The sequence below is a fragment of the Calidris pugnax genome, unplaced genomic scaffold (genome assembly GCF_001431845.1).
Source record: "Calidris pugnax isolate Ruff unplaced genomic scaffold, ASM143184v1 scaffold65, whole genome shotgun sequence".
Taxonomy (NCBI): Eukaryota; Metazoa; Chordata; class Aves; order Charadriiformes; family Scolopacidae; genus Calidris; species Calidris pugnax.
The window spans coordinates 1,034,540-1,052,245 of NW_015090785.1; the positions used below are offsets into that span (position 1 = coordinate 1,034,540).

Genomic DNA, 17,706 nt, shown 5'->3' on the forward strand with positions numbered 1-17,706 from the left:
TCCTGGTGTTTATCGCCAAAATGCCTCTTAGCACTTTGGTTGTTTCAATTTTCCCTGCCTTCAGAAAATCCATCTGAAAATATGTGAAAAAAGTACCACAAAAGCTTTGACTTGCTCCTTTCAATTTAAGCCTCTTATGCCATTTGATCCAGCAACTGCTGCATTTTAAAATCTCCTTTTGTTTATGGATTAGTTTTTTGAGTTTGCTTGTTTAGGGGTTTTTCTCTTCCCAGTTCCTTTCCCATTAAGTCACGCAATAGGGTTTTTCCCAGCTCTCTGAATTCAGCACGAGCAGCTTGAGCATCAGTTTAGCTCTTGCTAAATCTAGTATGCTTGAAGCCTCCTGGGCAGTGGCCAACCCTCTGGCTCACCGGTCAGGGTGGAGTCAGGCACAGTGGTTTTGGGGAAACGCTCTGGAAACCAGAGCTCATGTTATCCAAAAAGGAAGCAGTATGGTGTGAGGTGGTGAGATGCTGAAGCCTTGATGAAAGCTAGAGGGTTGGGGGTTTCTTGGGAAAGCAAACAGGGGTGTGTCCCTGTGTGTGCCAGCCCAGGGTGCCCCCACCTTGCTGGAAAAAAATATAAATAATTTCATGGGCTGCCTGGTGAGTCTAGGAAAACATCCCGTTCTTCAAACCCTTCCCAATGACGCATACAAAAAGGCAGGAACATTCTTATTGAATGAGTTCTTTATTGTTGTTATTATTTGTAAAGTAATTCACTAGAGTGTAGAAAATGCTGCTGTTGGAAGTAATTTCAGTTGAAGCTCTTAATGCCATGTTTTTGCTTGTAATAATGCATTAGTGCTGATCTGTGTTAGCTTATTCTGAAGCTTAATGAGCGTCTTCTTTGAATGTATCTGAGAAGCCATCAAATCCTCTTTTAGCTAGAAGTCAAACAAGCTCCTTGGAGAGCAGTTTGATGGGATTGCTACTAATCTCTGCTTTAATACTCTTCCCTCATTGAGCTAAATGTGTTGAGAGCTAGGGCAGGTCCTGGGGATGTCCCAGGAGCCCACTCAACATGGGTGATTGCACCATCTGAAGCTCTGCCCAGCTGATGTGCCAGATGAGTGATTTGGGAAGTGTCACCTGCACAACGAGGCCCCCTCTGCCCAGGGGGCTTGAGGGACCTTCTGTTCCCTGGTCAGACAGGTGTTTGCAGGGGAGATGCCTACATTTCCAAACCGTGGCTGACATGTCTGTGACCACATCGGGTTCCTCAAAGCCCTGCAATAAATGGGCTGCTTTTGTTGTGCAGCCTCATTTCCGTTCATAAGGCTTTTCAGATAAATCAAAAGACAAGATCCCTGCCCTAACTGAGCGTGTTGTCTACAATAGAGATAATGATAAGGGATAAACATAAAGGGAAAATCAAAGGATTAAACTCAATGAAAGTTAATAATCTGAATATATTCAAAGATCTGGACTAAAGAAGGGAGACAACAAACCATGGGTGGAAGTCAAAGGTCCTAATAACAGAGGGAATTACAGTGGAAAAAACGGAGTCATCTGTTCCAGCTGAAAACAAGAGCAGAGATGGCTTTTGGGAATAGTCTTCTCCCTCTTCCATTCAAATTTTAAAACCCGTACCCCTGTTTTAAATGAATTTAGGTGGTTCAGCAAGGCAAATTTACAATATAATATTTAAATATAACCAATTTTTTCTCTTATCAGTTTTAAATTTAAAAAGAGGTTAGCCCATCTTGAGAGTTACTCTCTCATGATGTGGCAGGAGTGGTATTTGACTTTGGGCCCAGGTTTCCACAGGGAGAGCAAGAGCAGAGGTAGGAGTGAACTCTTGGTCCCACAAAAGTCACTCGTGTCTAACCTCACTGATTTCACAGGCGATAGGGTCCACCCTTGGCAATCGTTGCCCCCGCAAAAGGCAATTTTCTGGTAAATACAGTATAGCTATAGCGCCAGTGCCCCAGGACACCATCCAGGGTTAAGCCACCTTATCCTCTCCCATGTAGCATCCCCTGCTTTAATGGACATCTGGGTCTGGGTACAGGAGGAAGCCCATGAAAGTGGAATCGTTGATGTTGTCGGCGTAGACACCGTTGTTGTCCCCCTCCCCGTACACCTGAAGCCAGACCTCGTCCCCAGAGCTGAGGTGCAGCAAGACGGAGCCGCTCGCTTGGTCAACGTTGTTTGTCTGGAACTGATCGTAGGTGAAGATCACTGCCTTGTCTTTCTTGTAGAGGCTGACCTTGACATCTGTCAGATAGACTGTCAGATGGTAGGCGAAGTAGTATGTGCCAGGGATGCTGCAGAGGAACTTGCCGGTGCTGGGGTCGTAGTGGTTCTGCTCATTGTAGAAGATCTTGCTGAAGCGGATGGGGACGTTGGGATGGGGGGCTCTCTCCTTCAGCCCCACGCTGAAGGCAGAGCGGTAGACAAAGGCACCTTCACCCTTCTCCCCCTTCTGCCCTGGGTATCCAGGAAATCCTCTTGGCCCTTCCCGCCCTGGAGCTCCTGTTTCGCCTTGGTCACCTTTGGGTCCTTGCGTACCTGGGGGACACAGTAGGGATGGGGAGTTGTTTGCACTGTGCTGGCAGCCGCTACCCACCCACCCGAAATGTAGAAGGGGCTGTGGCATGATGATCTGCTCAGCAGCACAGAGTGAGGGGTGTCCCTGAGGAAAGGCTGGATGAGCTCAATGCCCTCTATGAGATGAGACTGAGTGGAAAGCCCTCTCACTCTCACCTCCCTGGCTGCGTGCATTGCTGCCAAGAGCAACATGTCTGAAAGGACATGATTAATTGGAAAAATAACCACCATACCAAATCCTTTGATTTGGGCTGTGGGATCTCCATCCCTGAAGATATTCAAAAGCCATCTGGACAAAGTTTGGGCATGGACCTAGCAGACGTGAGACCTGCTGGAGCTGGCTGTGAGGGCTGGGGTTGCCCATGAGCTCCAGCACCGATATACCCCTTGTTCCTCACCAACCTTGTTCTCCTTTCTCTCCTTTTAGTCCATCTTTTCCATCTTTTCCATCCCTGCCAGGGAGTCCGTTATGGCCGGGGTAGCCAGGTGCTCCTCCCATCCAATTGGCACATGGTGTTTTTGGGTCAGGCTGAGTATCCTGGGCGGCCACCTCTGTGTGGTGGGGGGCCATCAGCAGCAGTGAGCAAAGGAGGAAGCCTGCTGAGCCCCTCATCGTCGGTTCCTGATGTGGACAATAGCTTTGTTAGCTTTAAAGGTTAACGGGGAAAAAAAAGAATGAAGAAAAACCCCACCCTTGAATAATGGAGAGCCACAGAACACTAAGTTTGGATCGATATGTCTTAAGGAAAGCAATTCTGCTGGCCCCAAGGGCCCCTCCACATCCAGCATGGTGCTGGCGTGAGCTCCATGAGCCGAGCTGAGACAGGGCTCCTGGGAGCAGCGTGGACCTCAGCCCGGGAGCACATCCAGCACAGAGAGGAGCAAACGCCAGAGCTGCTCCATGGGTGTTTGTGGGCTCTTTGCATGTGCACAGATGTAGCTCCGGACCGAGCGTGGCAGATGCCAGGGTATCTGTGCCCGATTTCTTTGCAAATCTCCGCTCAATTAGCCACAATATGCTCTCACTTCTGCCCGGCTGAGTGAGCAGCTGATTGAAAGTACAGGTCTGGTGGAGCCTGTCTCAAAACCTCAGAAGACTTTAAGGTGAGTGAGTGGTTTATGGCTGCACATCCAACCTGCTGGCCTGGGTCTAGCCAACGTGAACAGAAACTAGAGTCAGGCTTTCCATCTCCTCTGAGCATAATTTCATATGATGTTTATGATACTGGTTTTTTTCCACCCAAATTATGGTTTTGGATTGTGGGAAGACAAGTTGTGCAGTGTTTAGGCACTGTAGGGTCGTATTTTTCTGTAATCTAATTGCATTGCTAGTGAGAGCAATTAGTGGGACTCCTGAGAAACAGGTCGGTGGTGACACCCTACGGACAGCCTGGGGCTTTGTGCTGATGCTCCAGGAAATCAGTGGGACCTTGCTGGGCTTTGGGTTAGGCTTTTAGGAAACAGATATTTTAAAATGACTATTGTTGTGTGATACTGGTCCCTGGGAAGAGATTATACCCTGGAACCATAAAGGTATCCTGTTATGGGGCTTGTAAATGGCATAATAGGCAATAAAAAGTGAGTAACAGCACAGCTATTAGAGTCCCTTAGCTCTGTAATTCCAAGAAAAAGAATATTTCAGAGAAATTCCTTCGCAGGTTTCATTTTCCTGGGCAAACTATTTAAATGTCATATTTTAAATAATGCCTTATTAGCCCTTGCATAATTGCTTCACAGGAAGTTGAATAACAAAGAGGTTACCACGATTTCGTTTTTTGCAGGATATTGCGGGGGCTTTGAAGAAAACTTCAAAGCTCTGGTTTATGACGTTGGTGGGCAGTAACTAACAGATAAAATCAGGGAACTCCTAAAACCGGGCTCTGGCACTCCATCAGCTGAGCTGGGCTGGCACCGTGCGAGGGCTCAGAGCCCGTTTTGGGTGCCAGGGGGTCCAGCGCCCACAGCCTGAACCTTTGGCAGTGTTCTCTGCGCTTTGGGAAGCACAGAGCTCCTCCAGAGCTCCTCCTTGGGAAGCCTTGCTGCTCTGCAACAAGGCAGGTAAATAACTGCCTGTGAACCAGGGTGGGCGAGCAAAACTGATGTCTATAAATACTAAAAGTAGCTTGAATTGGCAAGTGCGGGTGTGCGTGTTGTGGGCACACCATGAGATGGCCACTCAGCCATCCCCCCTTGGATAGCACTAAGTGAAGGGGGGTCCTGTATCCCCGCCTGGGTCCCCTCTGGCTTGGATACATGTATGCACCCTTCCAAAATCTGCATGGGCTGTCTGAGGACATCTAGCTGCATGAAAACACAATTGCTTTTCTTGAGCTGCGGTTTGGGCTAGTTCTGCTTTCTCATATGCTGCCTAGAACTCAAATATCATTGAAATGTTAGTGATGTGCGCTCAATAGACAGCACCAAAGCCAGGTCTTCATCTGGGCAAAATAAACCCCTCCTTGGTGTGAATCTGAGGCAGCCCAAAGCAGCTTTCCTGGCAGATGCCCTGCTCTGAAGGGCTCCAAGTGAAGTTTGCTTGTTTGAGAAACAAAAGTTTTAAGCCCTGTCTGCTAGCTCCGAGTTTAAACTCTGGTTTAGGTACGATATCCCTTTACTACGTCTTTCCCATTTATTTCTGTCTTTCCATCTGATGCTCAGCAGCGTAACATGAAATAATCTGCTATGCTTGAATGTCAGTTGTGCCTTTCAGACATGTAATAGATGAACTAAGTGCTCTTGGTGGCTTTCAGTTAATGCAGTAGCTGCCAAGGGAATAAAAGCTCAAAGGCATCATATGAAGCTTACTCATTTATCAGTAGAAATCAGCATATCATCCATAAGAACAATGCTATTCGTAAGTGCCACATAGGGATTCAGACCATGATTCAGAATTTATATTCCACACAATGCTATATAAATATTATATATTGTTATAGATATAGAAATAGAACTCTTTACAAAACACACAAAAAGTCCATCTGTTTTCCAACTCCAGTATTTTCTTCAAAGGGTGTTAACCAGGGGTTTGGCTTATCTTTGTCTTTTTTCTTTTAGTAATTGCTTGTAGCATAATTTTTGCTGATGTTCCAGCAGTGACTTGCTCCAGGGGGCTCACACCTTAAATCTGGGTGGTGCAGGGTTCTGGCAAGGAGCTGATACGACTCTGGGAGATTTGGGGCAAACCCAGTCCTCCCAGGAGTCTTCAAGGAAAGAGGTGAATTGAAAGGTGCCAGTGCAGTGCTCGCTGTTAGAGTCATATGGTTTTTCACTGTTGTTCCTGACTACTTTGGGGAGTTTTGATCTCTAAATAGTGTTTCCAAAAACAGGAGTATGAATCGAGGGAGATCAGCTATTCTTGGTTTAAAATACTCCCTGGCTGTTCTGGGAGTAACTCTAAGAAAGGAAACTTCTTGCGAACAGAAAAGTCTGTCTGTCTCATTCAGCCCAAAAGAAGAGAAAATCCTGAAGTGAGAAAGAAGGGGGGGAAAAAAAATAATAAATCTTGCTTACCAGCTGCTTTGAGTCCTAGTTGGCTTGCTGCAGTCCCTTTAGAAATGAAGTCTGGCTACCACATCCCTATCCCTAAGGGCACCAGGAGCTGTCAGCTCCGACGCTGCATTTTCCATTGCCTATTGCGCATGCTGACCTAAAAGTTGGGTTTTCCCATTAATTTTTCCTGGCCATCACTTAAGTTTTGGACCACTTATATAATCCGGTCACACTGGGATAGCTTGCAAAGATAGCCTTAAGGGGGAAAAGATGGTTTTGGGAGTTTGACAGGAACTGAAGGAGCAATGGTTTGCTGGAGAAGCCTGCGTGAAAGCCTCCTCATCCAGGGCTGGGCTTGTACAGCACGAGCTGCTGCTCTGTGTAAATTGGGAAATGTTGCTAGCAGCTGATGGAGAAAGTGTGTCTACAGCATTAACGCACCCAAATGGGTGGGTTTTTTCAACATGTTAGTAAATGAATTATTGTGTGAGAAGTTTTGGCTTCTCCTTTTAATGGCAAGAGCCGTTCCTGCCCTGAGGGTGCTGCCACACCAAAGAAGGGCAAAGCTGCCCGAGGGGAAGAGTGCCAGCACTGTTGTAAATCATCAGAGTAATTTCAGCTCTGCAGATGGCTTTCAACCTATCACACGTTTTGGCTTTAGGTCAAGACAAACTTCAGGTCTTTTTTTTCCCTCTGTGTCTCTCCTTCCAAAACAGAGTTGAACCTTGGAGACTGGAGGCTTTCCTCCCCAGCCGCTCCAGGATGGTTCAAGGGTAGTTAGGTGGGACCTTGCCAAACCTGGGCTTGTAAAATCAGACCAGGAAAAAACAGTAGGATGAGTGTTGTTGCAACTGGGCGTGGGGACCCGGTGTCCTTGGGAGAGGGGAAACTTATCCAAGTGAATGTCAGCAGGAGACTATCCTGAATTACTGAGTTGTTGTAATACCTGGAAGGACTAAAAGGATGTATAAATGAACACACAAATAATTTCTTATACGTAGAGTTAGGAGTCAGCCAGGGTGAATTTTGAAGTCCTGAGGAGAAGGGTGCACGAGGGAGGAGCCACAGGATGGCTCCTCGTTGCCTGCCTTATTTTGGTCAAGCCTTTAGTCCAGCATTTGAAGAATTTGACTTTTTCTTTTTTTTTTTTTTTGGATTATGTTTTTTCCATGCACCATTGAGACTTAAAACAATCCCTCACGGAACCCCACTAACATATAGAAAGAGTTTTAGTTGGATCTGTTGTTTTTGTGTAAATGTGATTTCCTAGAGCTGCGTGTATGTGTTTTTGAGTGTGTGTCACCACTGTTTCTGTCGAAGCCTCATCTCCTGAGCAGTCCATGGAGGAGTGGGATCTTGGAACTGAAATAGAACCCTTTTTTGCAGGGGAGATGAGAGGTTTTCAGCTGCTTGTCCTGGGAGTGTGAGCAAGACAAGGCTGGTTTCGCTGCCAGCTCTCAGCTTGAACCCCAAAATGCGCGAATGGGGTATTTTTTAGGCTGCTAGAATTTGAAAATTGGACCTGACGTGTTTGATAGGTAGTCCTGCAATTACCTCATCGCCTTTCAATTCGGTATTTAGGAAAACACCACAGTGCTAAATCTTTCAGTAGTCCGTCAATAGCCTCCCAAACGTTATCTCTGCCTCCCAGAAGAGGGGTGGGAGGCAGCGCTGGCTGCCTGGTGTGTCTCTGGGGGTGCAACCAGCTGATACCACCCCAGATGCACTCGCATTTATGTTGCTTTACACACCGGGTTGGTGCTGTTCCCACTCTGTTCCCACTGCAGAGGGAGATGTTGTACAATCCAGTGAGCGACTTCGGGGCTGTGTGATAGGCACACCTTTAAAATACCCCTTTCTCTGCCCGGTGACAAGCAAAACCTGCCACCAAATGCACGGACTGGACCGACGGTGCCCGTGCTGCACCAAACTCGGCTACAGACCTGACCTTGCTGAGCCTGACCTTGTCGTCTCTCTTGGATCTGATGCAAGCCTGCAAGTAGGAAAAATACAGAAGTGACTTGATGGATTGTGGATTGTAGCTTTTGCTAAGAATTAAAAATAAGTAGAAGGTTATATTTAGCCATCTATAAACAGCAAGAACGTAGAGCAGGAGGCTCGTTATCAGCTGTGCTCCATCAGCACAGTCACGATCCCCGCTGGTGTGATCTGAGGGGTGAAAAGACACTTTGGTGGCGGGGAGGAGGGGATGGCTGCCTCAGGAGGAGGTCAGGGCAGCCTGGCCCTGTGGGCAGGATCAGGGCTGTGGAAGGAGCCCCTGAGTGCCCACCATTGTCCCTCACCACGGTTGAGCCCAGCCCATGGGATCCCTTGTCCCTTCCCGTGGATGCTGTGCCCCCCCAGCTCTGCTGGGAGCTGGCCCCTGCCCTGCCCCAGCTCACTCTCCCCCTGGGATGCCTGGCTCTTCCCTCGTCTTCCCGCTGGCCCTGGATACCGCACGTCCCAGAAACAACAGATATTCCCCACTTTGCTAAAAAAGGCACAAACTGCTTACGCCATTTAGCGGGCTGGCTGGGACGTGCTATTTTGGTGCTGCCCGAGGCTGTGCCCAGCGGAGGGACTGCGGCCTCTGTGCCAGGGATGCTGCTGGCCCTGTCCCCGGGCACTGCTGGTGGCCCCGGCTGGGCTGACTCCTCTCCAACAGCCAGACAGCCCCCGTGCCCACCCCTGCTGTGGCCCCACGGGCACCTGCATCAGGTGCAAGGCAACGGGGAGGGCTGAGGAGCTGAGACACCAAAGAAAAAAGCAGTAAAGTGGCTTTTAGTGCTGGTGCCACCGTCAGTCGGGACCCTGGCCACAAATTGCAGCTCTTCATGATGCCATGCATCGATGTGCACCCAAATCCTTCCCCGTGTGGCATCTCACTTCCCTCTAGTGGCTAATTATTAACGGGGAAGGGGAGCTCTCTCCCTGTGGGCGGGCTGGAGGGTGTCAGGTTGGTCTGATGTGCCCTTGGGGGCTGCTCAGCCCCTTTTCTGGCAGTTCAGCTCCCTCAGGGTCTGCTGGGCCAATGGGTGCACCTGGTACAGCATGGCATTGGGCTGCTGGGGCCGTTTCTGTCCCCCACAGTGTGGCCGGGGGGGAATGAAGGCCATCAGCATGTGGTGCAGCCATGGCTGTCACAAGCCCAGGGACCCTGATGTTCCCACTGCATGAGCACAGGGGGTGGCTCGGGTCCAGGGAGATGCAGACCTGGCAGTGGTGGCCAAGGCAGACCAGCCCACAGGAGGGGACAAGGGCTTCATGGGGCCATCTGGAAGCCTAGCTGGGCTGTGCAGGTCGGGTTCCTCACCCAAGGCAATGGTAGTGTGGGTCGGGAGCCCCGTGGGTGCATGTTATGGTGGGGATGCTGAGCCAGCATTTGGGGGCTACCAGAAGCCAGCAGCTTGGCCAAATAGGGTGAGCTCTGATCGTCCCCCGGCTGCAGGACCACGGGACCTGGATGATGCCTTTGCCTTTGCTGGATGAATCCAGCCCGCTTCTCGGCAGCGGGGTTAACAATTTCTCAGCCCGTTTCACACAGACAAACGGGCTCTTTTCTTCCCTGCACTGGGCAGCTCGGGCAGAGCAGCTCCTTGCCAGGCTTAAGCAACAGCGTGTTTTTCTTCTTGTCCATCACAAATAAACTTCTCCGGCCTCAGGGGATCCCCACTTGGCTCCCAGCAAGGGATCTTGGCGCAGCAGGGTTTCTCATGCCGAAAGGGACATTGAGACACATTTGTTCAGGAAACATGGCCCTATAAATACTGCTCAAAGCTCCTTTTATTAACGTTATAGCTGTTCCCAGGGCGCTCGTTTCTGCGCTGGCAGTTTGGGGTGCAGCTTTGGCCTCTCTGGGCTGTGCCAGGGGGACGCAGCCAAGGGTTATACAGGACTCCCTCCAGCTCCCCTCCGCTCTCATGCCAACCCGCAGCTGAGCCAGGTACTGCCTTCTCTTAGCACAGGCTGCTCTTGTTTTGGGGCTCGTTCTGGGCTGGGGAGAGGCCGGGCAGGGAAGAGAATAACAACCTCAGTGGTCTGGTATGCGGAGCACTCCCCTGCAACATCCCCTGCCAAAGCTTCCTCCCCAGGTTTCGCTCCCAGCAGCGATGGCATCTTTCTGACGAGGCACCTGAGAGCCTGCCTCTGCCCAGCTCTCCCCTCCGGCTTCGCTCCGCAGGCCGAGCTATTAATGAGGTGTTTAATGAGATTTCTCCTTGCCCATTAAAAGGAACGCCCCAGCACAGGCGAGGAAGGAGAGCTCGCAGCTGATAATTGCGCAGACCCCTGAAGCCTACTTGCGTTGGTCGAAAATGCATTTTTACAAAGCAGATAAATTATTTATGAGGAGAGCATTTCTGAATAATTCAGGCACAGAGAAGAGCAGTTCTCTTTGCCCTGGTGAATTCCCTCATTGCCCAAGTCGGGCAGACCCCCGGGCTGTGAGATGTGGACAACAGATGGTGCTAACTGCCCCAGTGCAACCAGCCTGGCTGAGGGTGGGGAGACCAGGGGCTGGTTTGTGGTGATCACCCCAAAGAGACATCGCTCGGGGGGAAGAGTGGCAGGAGGATGCATGGTGGCTTCCTCCAGGGGTCTGGAACACCAGCACGGTGCCTGCCCTTGGTTGCTGGCAGAGGTGCTCCTGCCTTTCCCACCTGCTCGGCCCAGCCAGCGTGGCTGTGGGGTGGAAGGGAGCCCCCACCCCAGCCAGCTGGAAACAGAACGGATGAGAAAAAACTTTGGGGTTTGTTTGGGGCTTTGCAGCATGTGTGCAATGTGGTGGGGCTCAACTGCCATGGGCTACCTGCTCCACTTCTACTTTCTAGCCTTTTTAAAGGGGTGTTTGCCCCCCAGTCCTCTATTTTTTATCACTTTTGGTTGCTGAGGGATAGAAATGGCAATAATCTCACCCAGTCACCACTCCCCATCACTGGAAACGTCTCTTTTTTCAGAAGAGTGTGGGGGCAGGTGGCTCTGAGCCGGGGTGCAGTGCAGGCAGTGAGGGGCCACGGGATGCAGGGGCTTCAGGGAGACCCCCAGCTCTCCCCACAGGAGCCGGTTGGGATTGAGGACTCCTCACAGGGGGGGTTTCTTTCTCTGTCCCTTCCCTCCGTTTATCCCCCACTGCAAACAGGGCAGAGGCTCTCACTGCAGGCAGGTGTGTGGGTGCCAGCGCAGCACCCGGCTCCTCCAGACGCAGCCCCAGGCAGGCAGGGCTCCTCATGGCTCCATGAACCACAGCCCTCATCTGCCGTGTTTGACAGCACGGCCTGGTGACAGCCCAGTGCCATCCACGTCCGTGTCCACCCCACCACCAGGGTCAAAGTCAGGACCCTGCTGGTGAGGTAATGCCCTCCCATCACACTTTTCTTTGCATTCTGCAAATGCACAGGAATCCTTTTTTTGGCCATAATGGTTTTTCCATCCACTGCGGTATCGATCCAGAGCCACTGGCTCCGGTAGCCCCTGCCACGCTTTAGCTGGCTCCCTGCTTTCTGCAGCGTGATGGATGCCATGGCAGGGTGGTGGGGCAGGCGGGCTGGGCAGCGGTCCCCTGGATTTTGGAGCTGTTTTCCCTGTGCAGGACCCTCCTGGACTCTCATGCAACTGCCAATGAGACTGAATCACTGTATTCTCAGGCCAAGTGACCGGTCCCTGCCTGCCTTGTAGAGGTTCTGGGCTCAAATTCAACAATCTCTGCTTAAAAACACCAGTGAGATGCCAAGGGATAACAGTTTGCTTGTTTCTCCCATTGTTTACAAAATCTAATCACTTAGAAGCGAGGACATGATTAATTAAAGGCATTATGACTCTTACGCTGTCTATAAAATGAAATATCACTGTGGAATCTGAGTGATGCATATTTCACCAAGAAACTGTAAATCTGATAAAAAACGATTACTATATAGTTTTACTTTGGGCATTTCATGGTATAAATCATCACGAAGGGCTCTTTGGGAAGTTGCAAAGAACGATACATCCGTGACGCTTTCGATAGGGTATTTCTTTGTGCCGAGCAGAAGGCATTTATGGTTGCTGTAAGGCTAATAAAAGACTTATGATGTCTTCAATTATTCATTTTTATAAGTGCTTGTTCTCCTGACTTGAACAGCCAAAACCACACTGTGACTGGTTTTAGCAGTAAATGGTGGTTCCTGTTTTTTTTTTTCTTTTTCTTTTTCTGGAATCGAATGACTTTGCCTCCGCTGCAGATTTTGCCTCTATGAAGAAACAAAGGCGGTTCGCTCTCGGCTGTCACAACGTTTTGAATGCTTCTCGCTGTGGAAAGCACCTTTCTGTCTGGCAGCTGGGGTGGCAGCCACCAGCCCCAACAGCCTTCCGTCGAGCTTCCTCCCGCAGGCAGTGGTTTGTGTCGGTGTCCCCAAGCTGGATGCCAGGGACCCTCTGCTCTGGATGAGACCCTTAGTGCTGCTCATCTGGGCTTGTAGCAGCCGAATATCCATGTCTGCATGGAAATCCTGTGGGATCAGGCCCCCAGACACCAAACCCACAGGCAAATGGGATGTCCTGAACCCTCCTGCTCCTGCCGTGCCCCCACAGCTGCCTCCCCTGGCAGGATCCTGAGCCTCGGGGTGTCCTGGTGTGCCAGGCTGAGATCCTGCCACCTCGCCATCATGAGAGTCTCCTCCAGCAAAAGCTGTGGAGCTAGACAGGCAGGCGGGAGTGAAAGCAATTCTATATTAAAATACATTTTCTGGTGCTCCTTTATAGGTTTTTAACGTGATTCGTATGTTCCCTCCTGGCCCATCGCCCACAGGCAGGCGCTCCCCTTCCTCCTCACTGCAGTGTTTTTCGTGGATTAGGTTCAACTGGATAAATTCATCTCCTTTTGTATTTATAATCCCTACGAGGGTGGTGTCTTTAACAGAGAATATTCCTTCTCATTGCCTTGGCAAAGCAAGTAGCAGCTCCCTGCTGTGTCTCTGCTCAGATGACACAAGGTTCTCTGAATAGCAAAGAGAAAACAAAAAGGATCTAAGCTCACTCTTTTTTTTTTTTTTTCCAGGCAGCCACACGTTTCCACCTCATGGAAAATTCCCCCCAATACTTTAGTTTTTTGCTTTTTGTGTTCTTGCATCCTTGAGGCTCTGCCTGTGAAGCACGCTGCTGGCTCACTGATGGAGATGGGGACATCAGAGACAGTTTCTTTGACTCCTTTGAGAGGCACCAGAAATAGCTTTTTCTTTCCCAGACACAAAGAGGAAAGATTAAGGGAACGCAAAGAATCAAAATGAGGTATGATATATGTGTTCATCGTGGGAAACAGCCCAGCACCTGCCATCTGGGACTGGACTGCAATGGGGCTGTACTGACCTTACAAGTGGTTCAGATAAAAAGTGTAATTTAATTCCTATAATCATAAAAGCCATTCCTGTGCCTGATGAAGACTGCTGGCTTGAGGCAGGAATGAGTACTTGGGGCTTTGCCTCTTTTTCCCAAGGCAGGGCAGAGCAGTGGTGCCCATCAGTCCTGGGCTCTTTCCCAGCCCCCTGGCTCTCTCTCAGCAGGGAAACCCTTGACCAAAATTCCTGTTGGTGGCTTTGGAGGGGACCACTGATGGCACGTGGTGCTGAGATGACACCTTCTCCGTGTGGCTGCACAGCGCTGACCTGCCTTTCACTTGTCCAAATTCCAAATTTCACTTGTCACCAGCATGGGCAGGTGACACCGATGCCATCACCATCCCCATCAGGTTTCTGCTGGTGTGTGCAGCAGCATGGGGCAGAATCTGGACCCTGAACCATGCAGCTTGTTTGTTGTCTCTTGGCTGTTCTCTGCAAATATTTCTATTGGGCTGAACCAGAAATAATTGCTCACAGCTTTTCTGTTTGGGTTTGTGATAAGCCTGCAAACGCCAGCGCGTGTTTGCTGGAGATAATCAGGGGGCTTTTGTGCTTAGCAGCTTTAGCATCTCTCACTCTCCTTTTGTTTCTGGGCTCGGTTCATCTCCCACTTTCCCCTCGGTGCGTGGTCACCTTTTCTGATACCTCTGAAAATAACTGACTTCATGTCTTGGTCATTTTTTTAAATATTTGTTTCTGAAATGTAGGAAAGAGGCACCTCTGCACATGTCCCTCAGCAATTGCTGTTCATGCAGCGTGTGTCTTTATGATTCAATTAAAAATGTGACAAAGTTTCCCTACCAGACCCTGCCATCATCCTGCCAAAGCATTTGCTACCTTGATAGCATTTTCCAGTTCATGAGTGCAAAGTATTATAACAGCCTTTCCCTTCAGGAGAACGTGCTCTGGCCACGCTGTAATGACTCCAAAACACACAGTGGTTCTGACTCTCTGAAATGGAGAGAAAGAGTAGCCCCAAGGCCATCACTCCAGCTAAGTGTTTCTCTAAGGCTGAGATTGCCTGCCTTCTGAAGTGGAATAAATACAATTAAATTAACCATAGTGGCTCTCTCCTTCTCTCTTCCCTCAGCAGACCCCACCACCTCATGCAGGACACTCAGGTCCTCTCAGCTGCGTGGGTCTCCTGCTTCCCACAGCAGCTCTGGCATCCCCAGGGAGCTTTCGTACACGCTTCTCAAAGAGAAGACCACGTTGTATCACCAAAAAGAAATGTTCTTTCCCTGTCCTGTTTATTTTACCTAGCTTCTCTGAATTTGTCCATTACTCCTCTTTCTGCCCCTGCACTGTCCACCTGACATTCATTTCCCCCTCACCTCCTCCTGCATATTCAGTTATTTGCAGTTGCTCCTCAGCGGAAGGTGAACCCAGCAACATCTGAGTGATGTTTTCAACTGCTCATGCTGGAAGGGCAGCACAAATTAGTCCTTTTATCTAATGACAGGGCTGTGGTTGAGACGTCACGTGTGATGAGGTTTTAATAACAGGTGGGTTAGCAAATGCTGTTGATAAGAGACGTTAAAGGAGTGTGGGTAGGAACCTGTCTCAGCTGCAGCTCCTCCACATCAGTGCATCCTGAGGCTGCTGCATGGTCCAGAAACCCTCCTGCTTTTTCCCTGTACAGAGGCAGGCTGTGGAACTCAGGGGTTCAGCGACCCTCTAAGTCAGCTGCAGAGCATGGAAGCCTTTGGTGTATTTTGGTTTTGGTATTGCTCAGCTCCATTTGGGCTCTCTGACCCATCAGAGCAGCACCTCTTGCTCCCGAAGTTGGGAACCTGCTTTGCTCAGAGCAAAGCCCTGTAACCTCCTCCCCTCTTTATGGGGGAAGCCAGTGAGGTGGCAGTTGCAGCAGAGAGACTGGGGGTGTCTCATTTCAGGGCAAAACTTCCTGCTCCCAGGGAATCTGGTTTTGCAGGTGGAGGCCTGTTGCTGACTCCTTGCAATAGATGGGAATTTACCTGCAGTCGCTGCTCAGTTACTCTGTTCTCTAAGAAGGCTGTTAAAATGCTGCTGATGGGTCATAAACTAGAAGCAATCTTTCATAGACCTGATGAAGTTTTGTTTATGTCCTTTTATTTCTTATTGCCGCTTCAATATATCACTTATATGAACCTTAAGGCTTTTGGTGTCTGTTGTAGCCACCTGTGAATTGGTTTGGGCATACGATATGGTCTAAATGGGTGTTTCCTAAAGCAATGCCTTCCTCAGAGTGCGGAGACCTCAACCAGAGTGAGATTGGTTGGTTTTACCCCTGGAGGAAGTCAGCTGAAACCTCCAGCATGAGAAATGGTTTGGCACTTGTCCCATCACCAGAGATACCTCTTATTCTAAGCGTGGGGAGTGTGTCTGTTCGGCATACTTCTTTACTCTGAGCATAGCCAAAGCACACCATCCTTTTGTTTTCCATAGAAAACAAACCTACTCTGTTGTCTCTCTGACTTTTCTTTAAGCTGTGTACTTTAACCATTCCCTCAGGTCACGTCCAGGTACCGGAGAGATGTTTCTCAGGGGGTTGGAAAGGCTGGTTAGGGTCTCGCAACCTTCTCCTGTCACCAAGGAGACCTGAGAGGTGGCACCTGCACCAATGCCTTGGACAGCTCGTGCTGGCTGGGGGGATGTCAGTGGGGCTACGGCATCTCCTCAGCATCAGACTCCCTGGTCGGAAGCTCCCTTTGACTCCAGCTCAGCAGGTATCAGCAGGAGCTATCTCCCCTCCATGCAGTCTAAGGATGGCTGAGTGGTGTCTGCACTGTGTATGAAAGCTTCTGCACAGGTTTCCTGCCCCTTTTGTTTCTCTTAAATCCAATATTTTAGAAGTTTAATTTAATCTATGAATGTGATATCTTTAAAATCCATGTAGCACAGTATGGTAACCTGCTTACCGTTCTCCACTTAACAGAACTACTGCCTCTGATTTAGACCTATTAAATAAAAAATGTGGCTTTTATTCATCTTCCCTCTCAGGCTCCATCTGCCTCTTTTCCAGCTGTCACAAGTGTTTTGGGGAGGCTGAGGTAGATTAGATTTTATAGCTTCTCTCTTCCACATCCTGCACCTGCCACCTCTGCTTTTCCCACCTGTTTCCACCTTCTAGTGTTTAGACCTGCACCTTTGGCACCACGCAGCATCACGGTCACCAGGAAGGACTTTGCAATGAGATTAGAGTGAGTCATTATTATATAGGGAAAGATTTGCATGTTCCTCTAGGGCTGCTGCCGCTCAAACAACAACAGCTGCTCTAAACCCGAACCACCTTTCAGCTGGAGCCTTCCAGCCTTTGCAACCCAAACCCCTGGCAGATGGGGCTGCAAACAAACAGCCCCCTTCTCTCAATCCCAGCCTATGGATCTCTGCTGACCATAGCAGAGCCCTTTCGCTGGGCTCCTGTGAGCAAACACACACACGTGAGGGAATAAGGCCAACGACTCCAGGTGGCCTTTTGTCAATGCATTCAAAGAAGGTTTGAGAAAAGCTTGACTTTTCTTTCAGGGACTCGAAGGACACACGGAGGGGGCTCTGGTGTCCATCCTGCTGCTGCCTGGCAGAGGCTGCTGACCGGACATCGTCCCCCTTGGTGACATTTGGCTTCAGCCCACCCCCCCACCATGCAGTAATCCGGGGCCTGAGTCTCCCGGCGGAGGACAGCAGGGATGTGCCCCACCACCCTCAAACAGGAAGCGGTAAAAGGCTAAATCTGTTTTTACAGCTCGGTTGACTATGTTTATCTGCTGTTCTTTCTTATCTAATAGTGAGGCTTTTGCTTCCTGTCTTATTGTGTGTAATGCAGAAATCATCTTGTGAACCTCATTTCCTTGAGATCTTTTTCTCATTTCACTACTTCCCTTTCACACGCCCTTATGTAAGCAGCTCTCAGGTCACATCCTATTTTGAAGTTGTGTCTCGGAAAAGAAGAGATGCAGGAGATGTGGGTGGAGGGGGATCAGGGATAACTCCTGTTAAGAGCAGTGGTGGCTGTGGATTTGCAGTTGGTGTCTGTACCGCAACAGATGGAAGGATAAAGCTCCAGAACAGGTGGAGAAGACAGTTACCATGATGTTGAGGGACAGAGCCTGGGCTGGGGCCAGCACACCTCAAGGTGCCAGCACTCAGAAGGACAGACAGCTGCTGCAGCGGGTCTGCAGGTGCAAGGATACCCTGAAGGAGACCATTGCAGACTGGAGTAGCCAGGCTTGGTCTGAGCTTTTCTCTTGTTAAACATTCAGAAGCATGCGTGTCGTCTTCTTCTCTGGTCTGGCTGATTTCTGAGCAAATAAAGGTGG

General features: G+C 49.7%; 1 protein-coding gene across 1 annotated transcript; it reads right to left on the reverse strand.

Annotated features, from left to right (window-relative positions):
- Positions 1-671: 671 nt before the first annotated feature.
- On the reverse strand, positions 672-6,218 carry ADIPOQ (adiponectin, C1Q and collagen domain containing). The gene is made up of 3 exons (XM_014966152.1): positions 6,063-6,218; positions 2,955-3,174; positions 672-2,513 (listed from the first exon to the last, which is right to left on the reverse strand). The coding sequence occupies exons 2-3, from the start codon at positions 3,163-3,165 to the stop codon at positions 1,987-1,989; spliced, it is 738 nt and encodes a 245-aa protein (XP_014821638.1). The 5' UTR covers positions 3,166-3,174; positions 6,063-6,218; the 3' UTR covers positions 672-1,986.
- Between the last annotated feature and the right edge of the window lie 11,488 nt (positions 6,219-17,706).

What these genes read in the sequence shown, in the direction of transcription:
- ADIPOQ (XM_014966152.1), bottom strand. Translation starts at nt 3,165, where the DNA reads ATGAGGGGCTCAGCAGGCTTCCTCCTTTGCTCACTGCTGCTGATGGCC. An exon ending in AGGAGAGAAAGGAGAACAAG is followed by an intron (nt 2,514 to 2,954) that starts GTTGGTGAGGAA and finishes TGTGTCCCCCAG; the next exon opens with GTACGCAAGGACCCAAAGGT.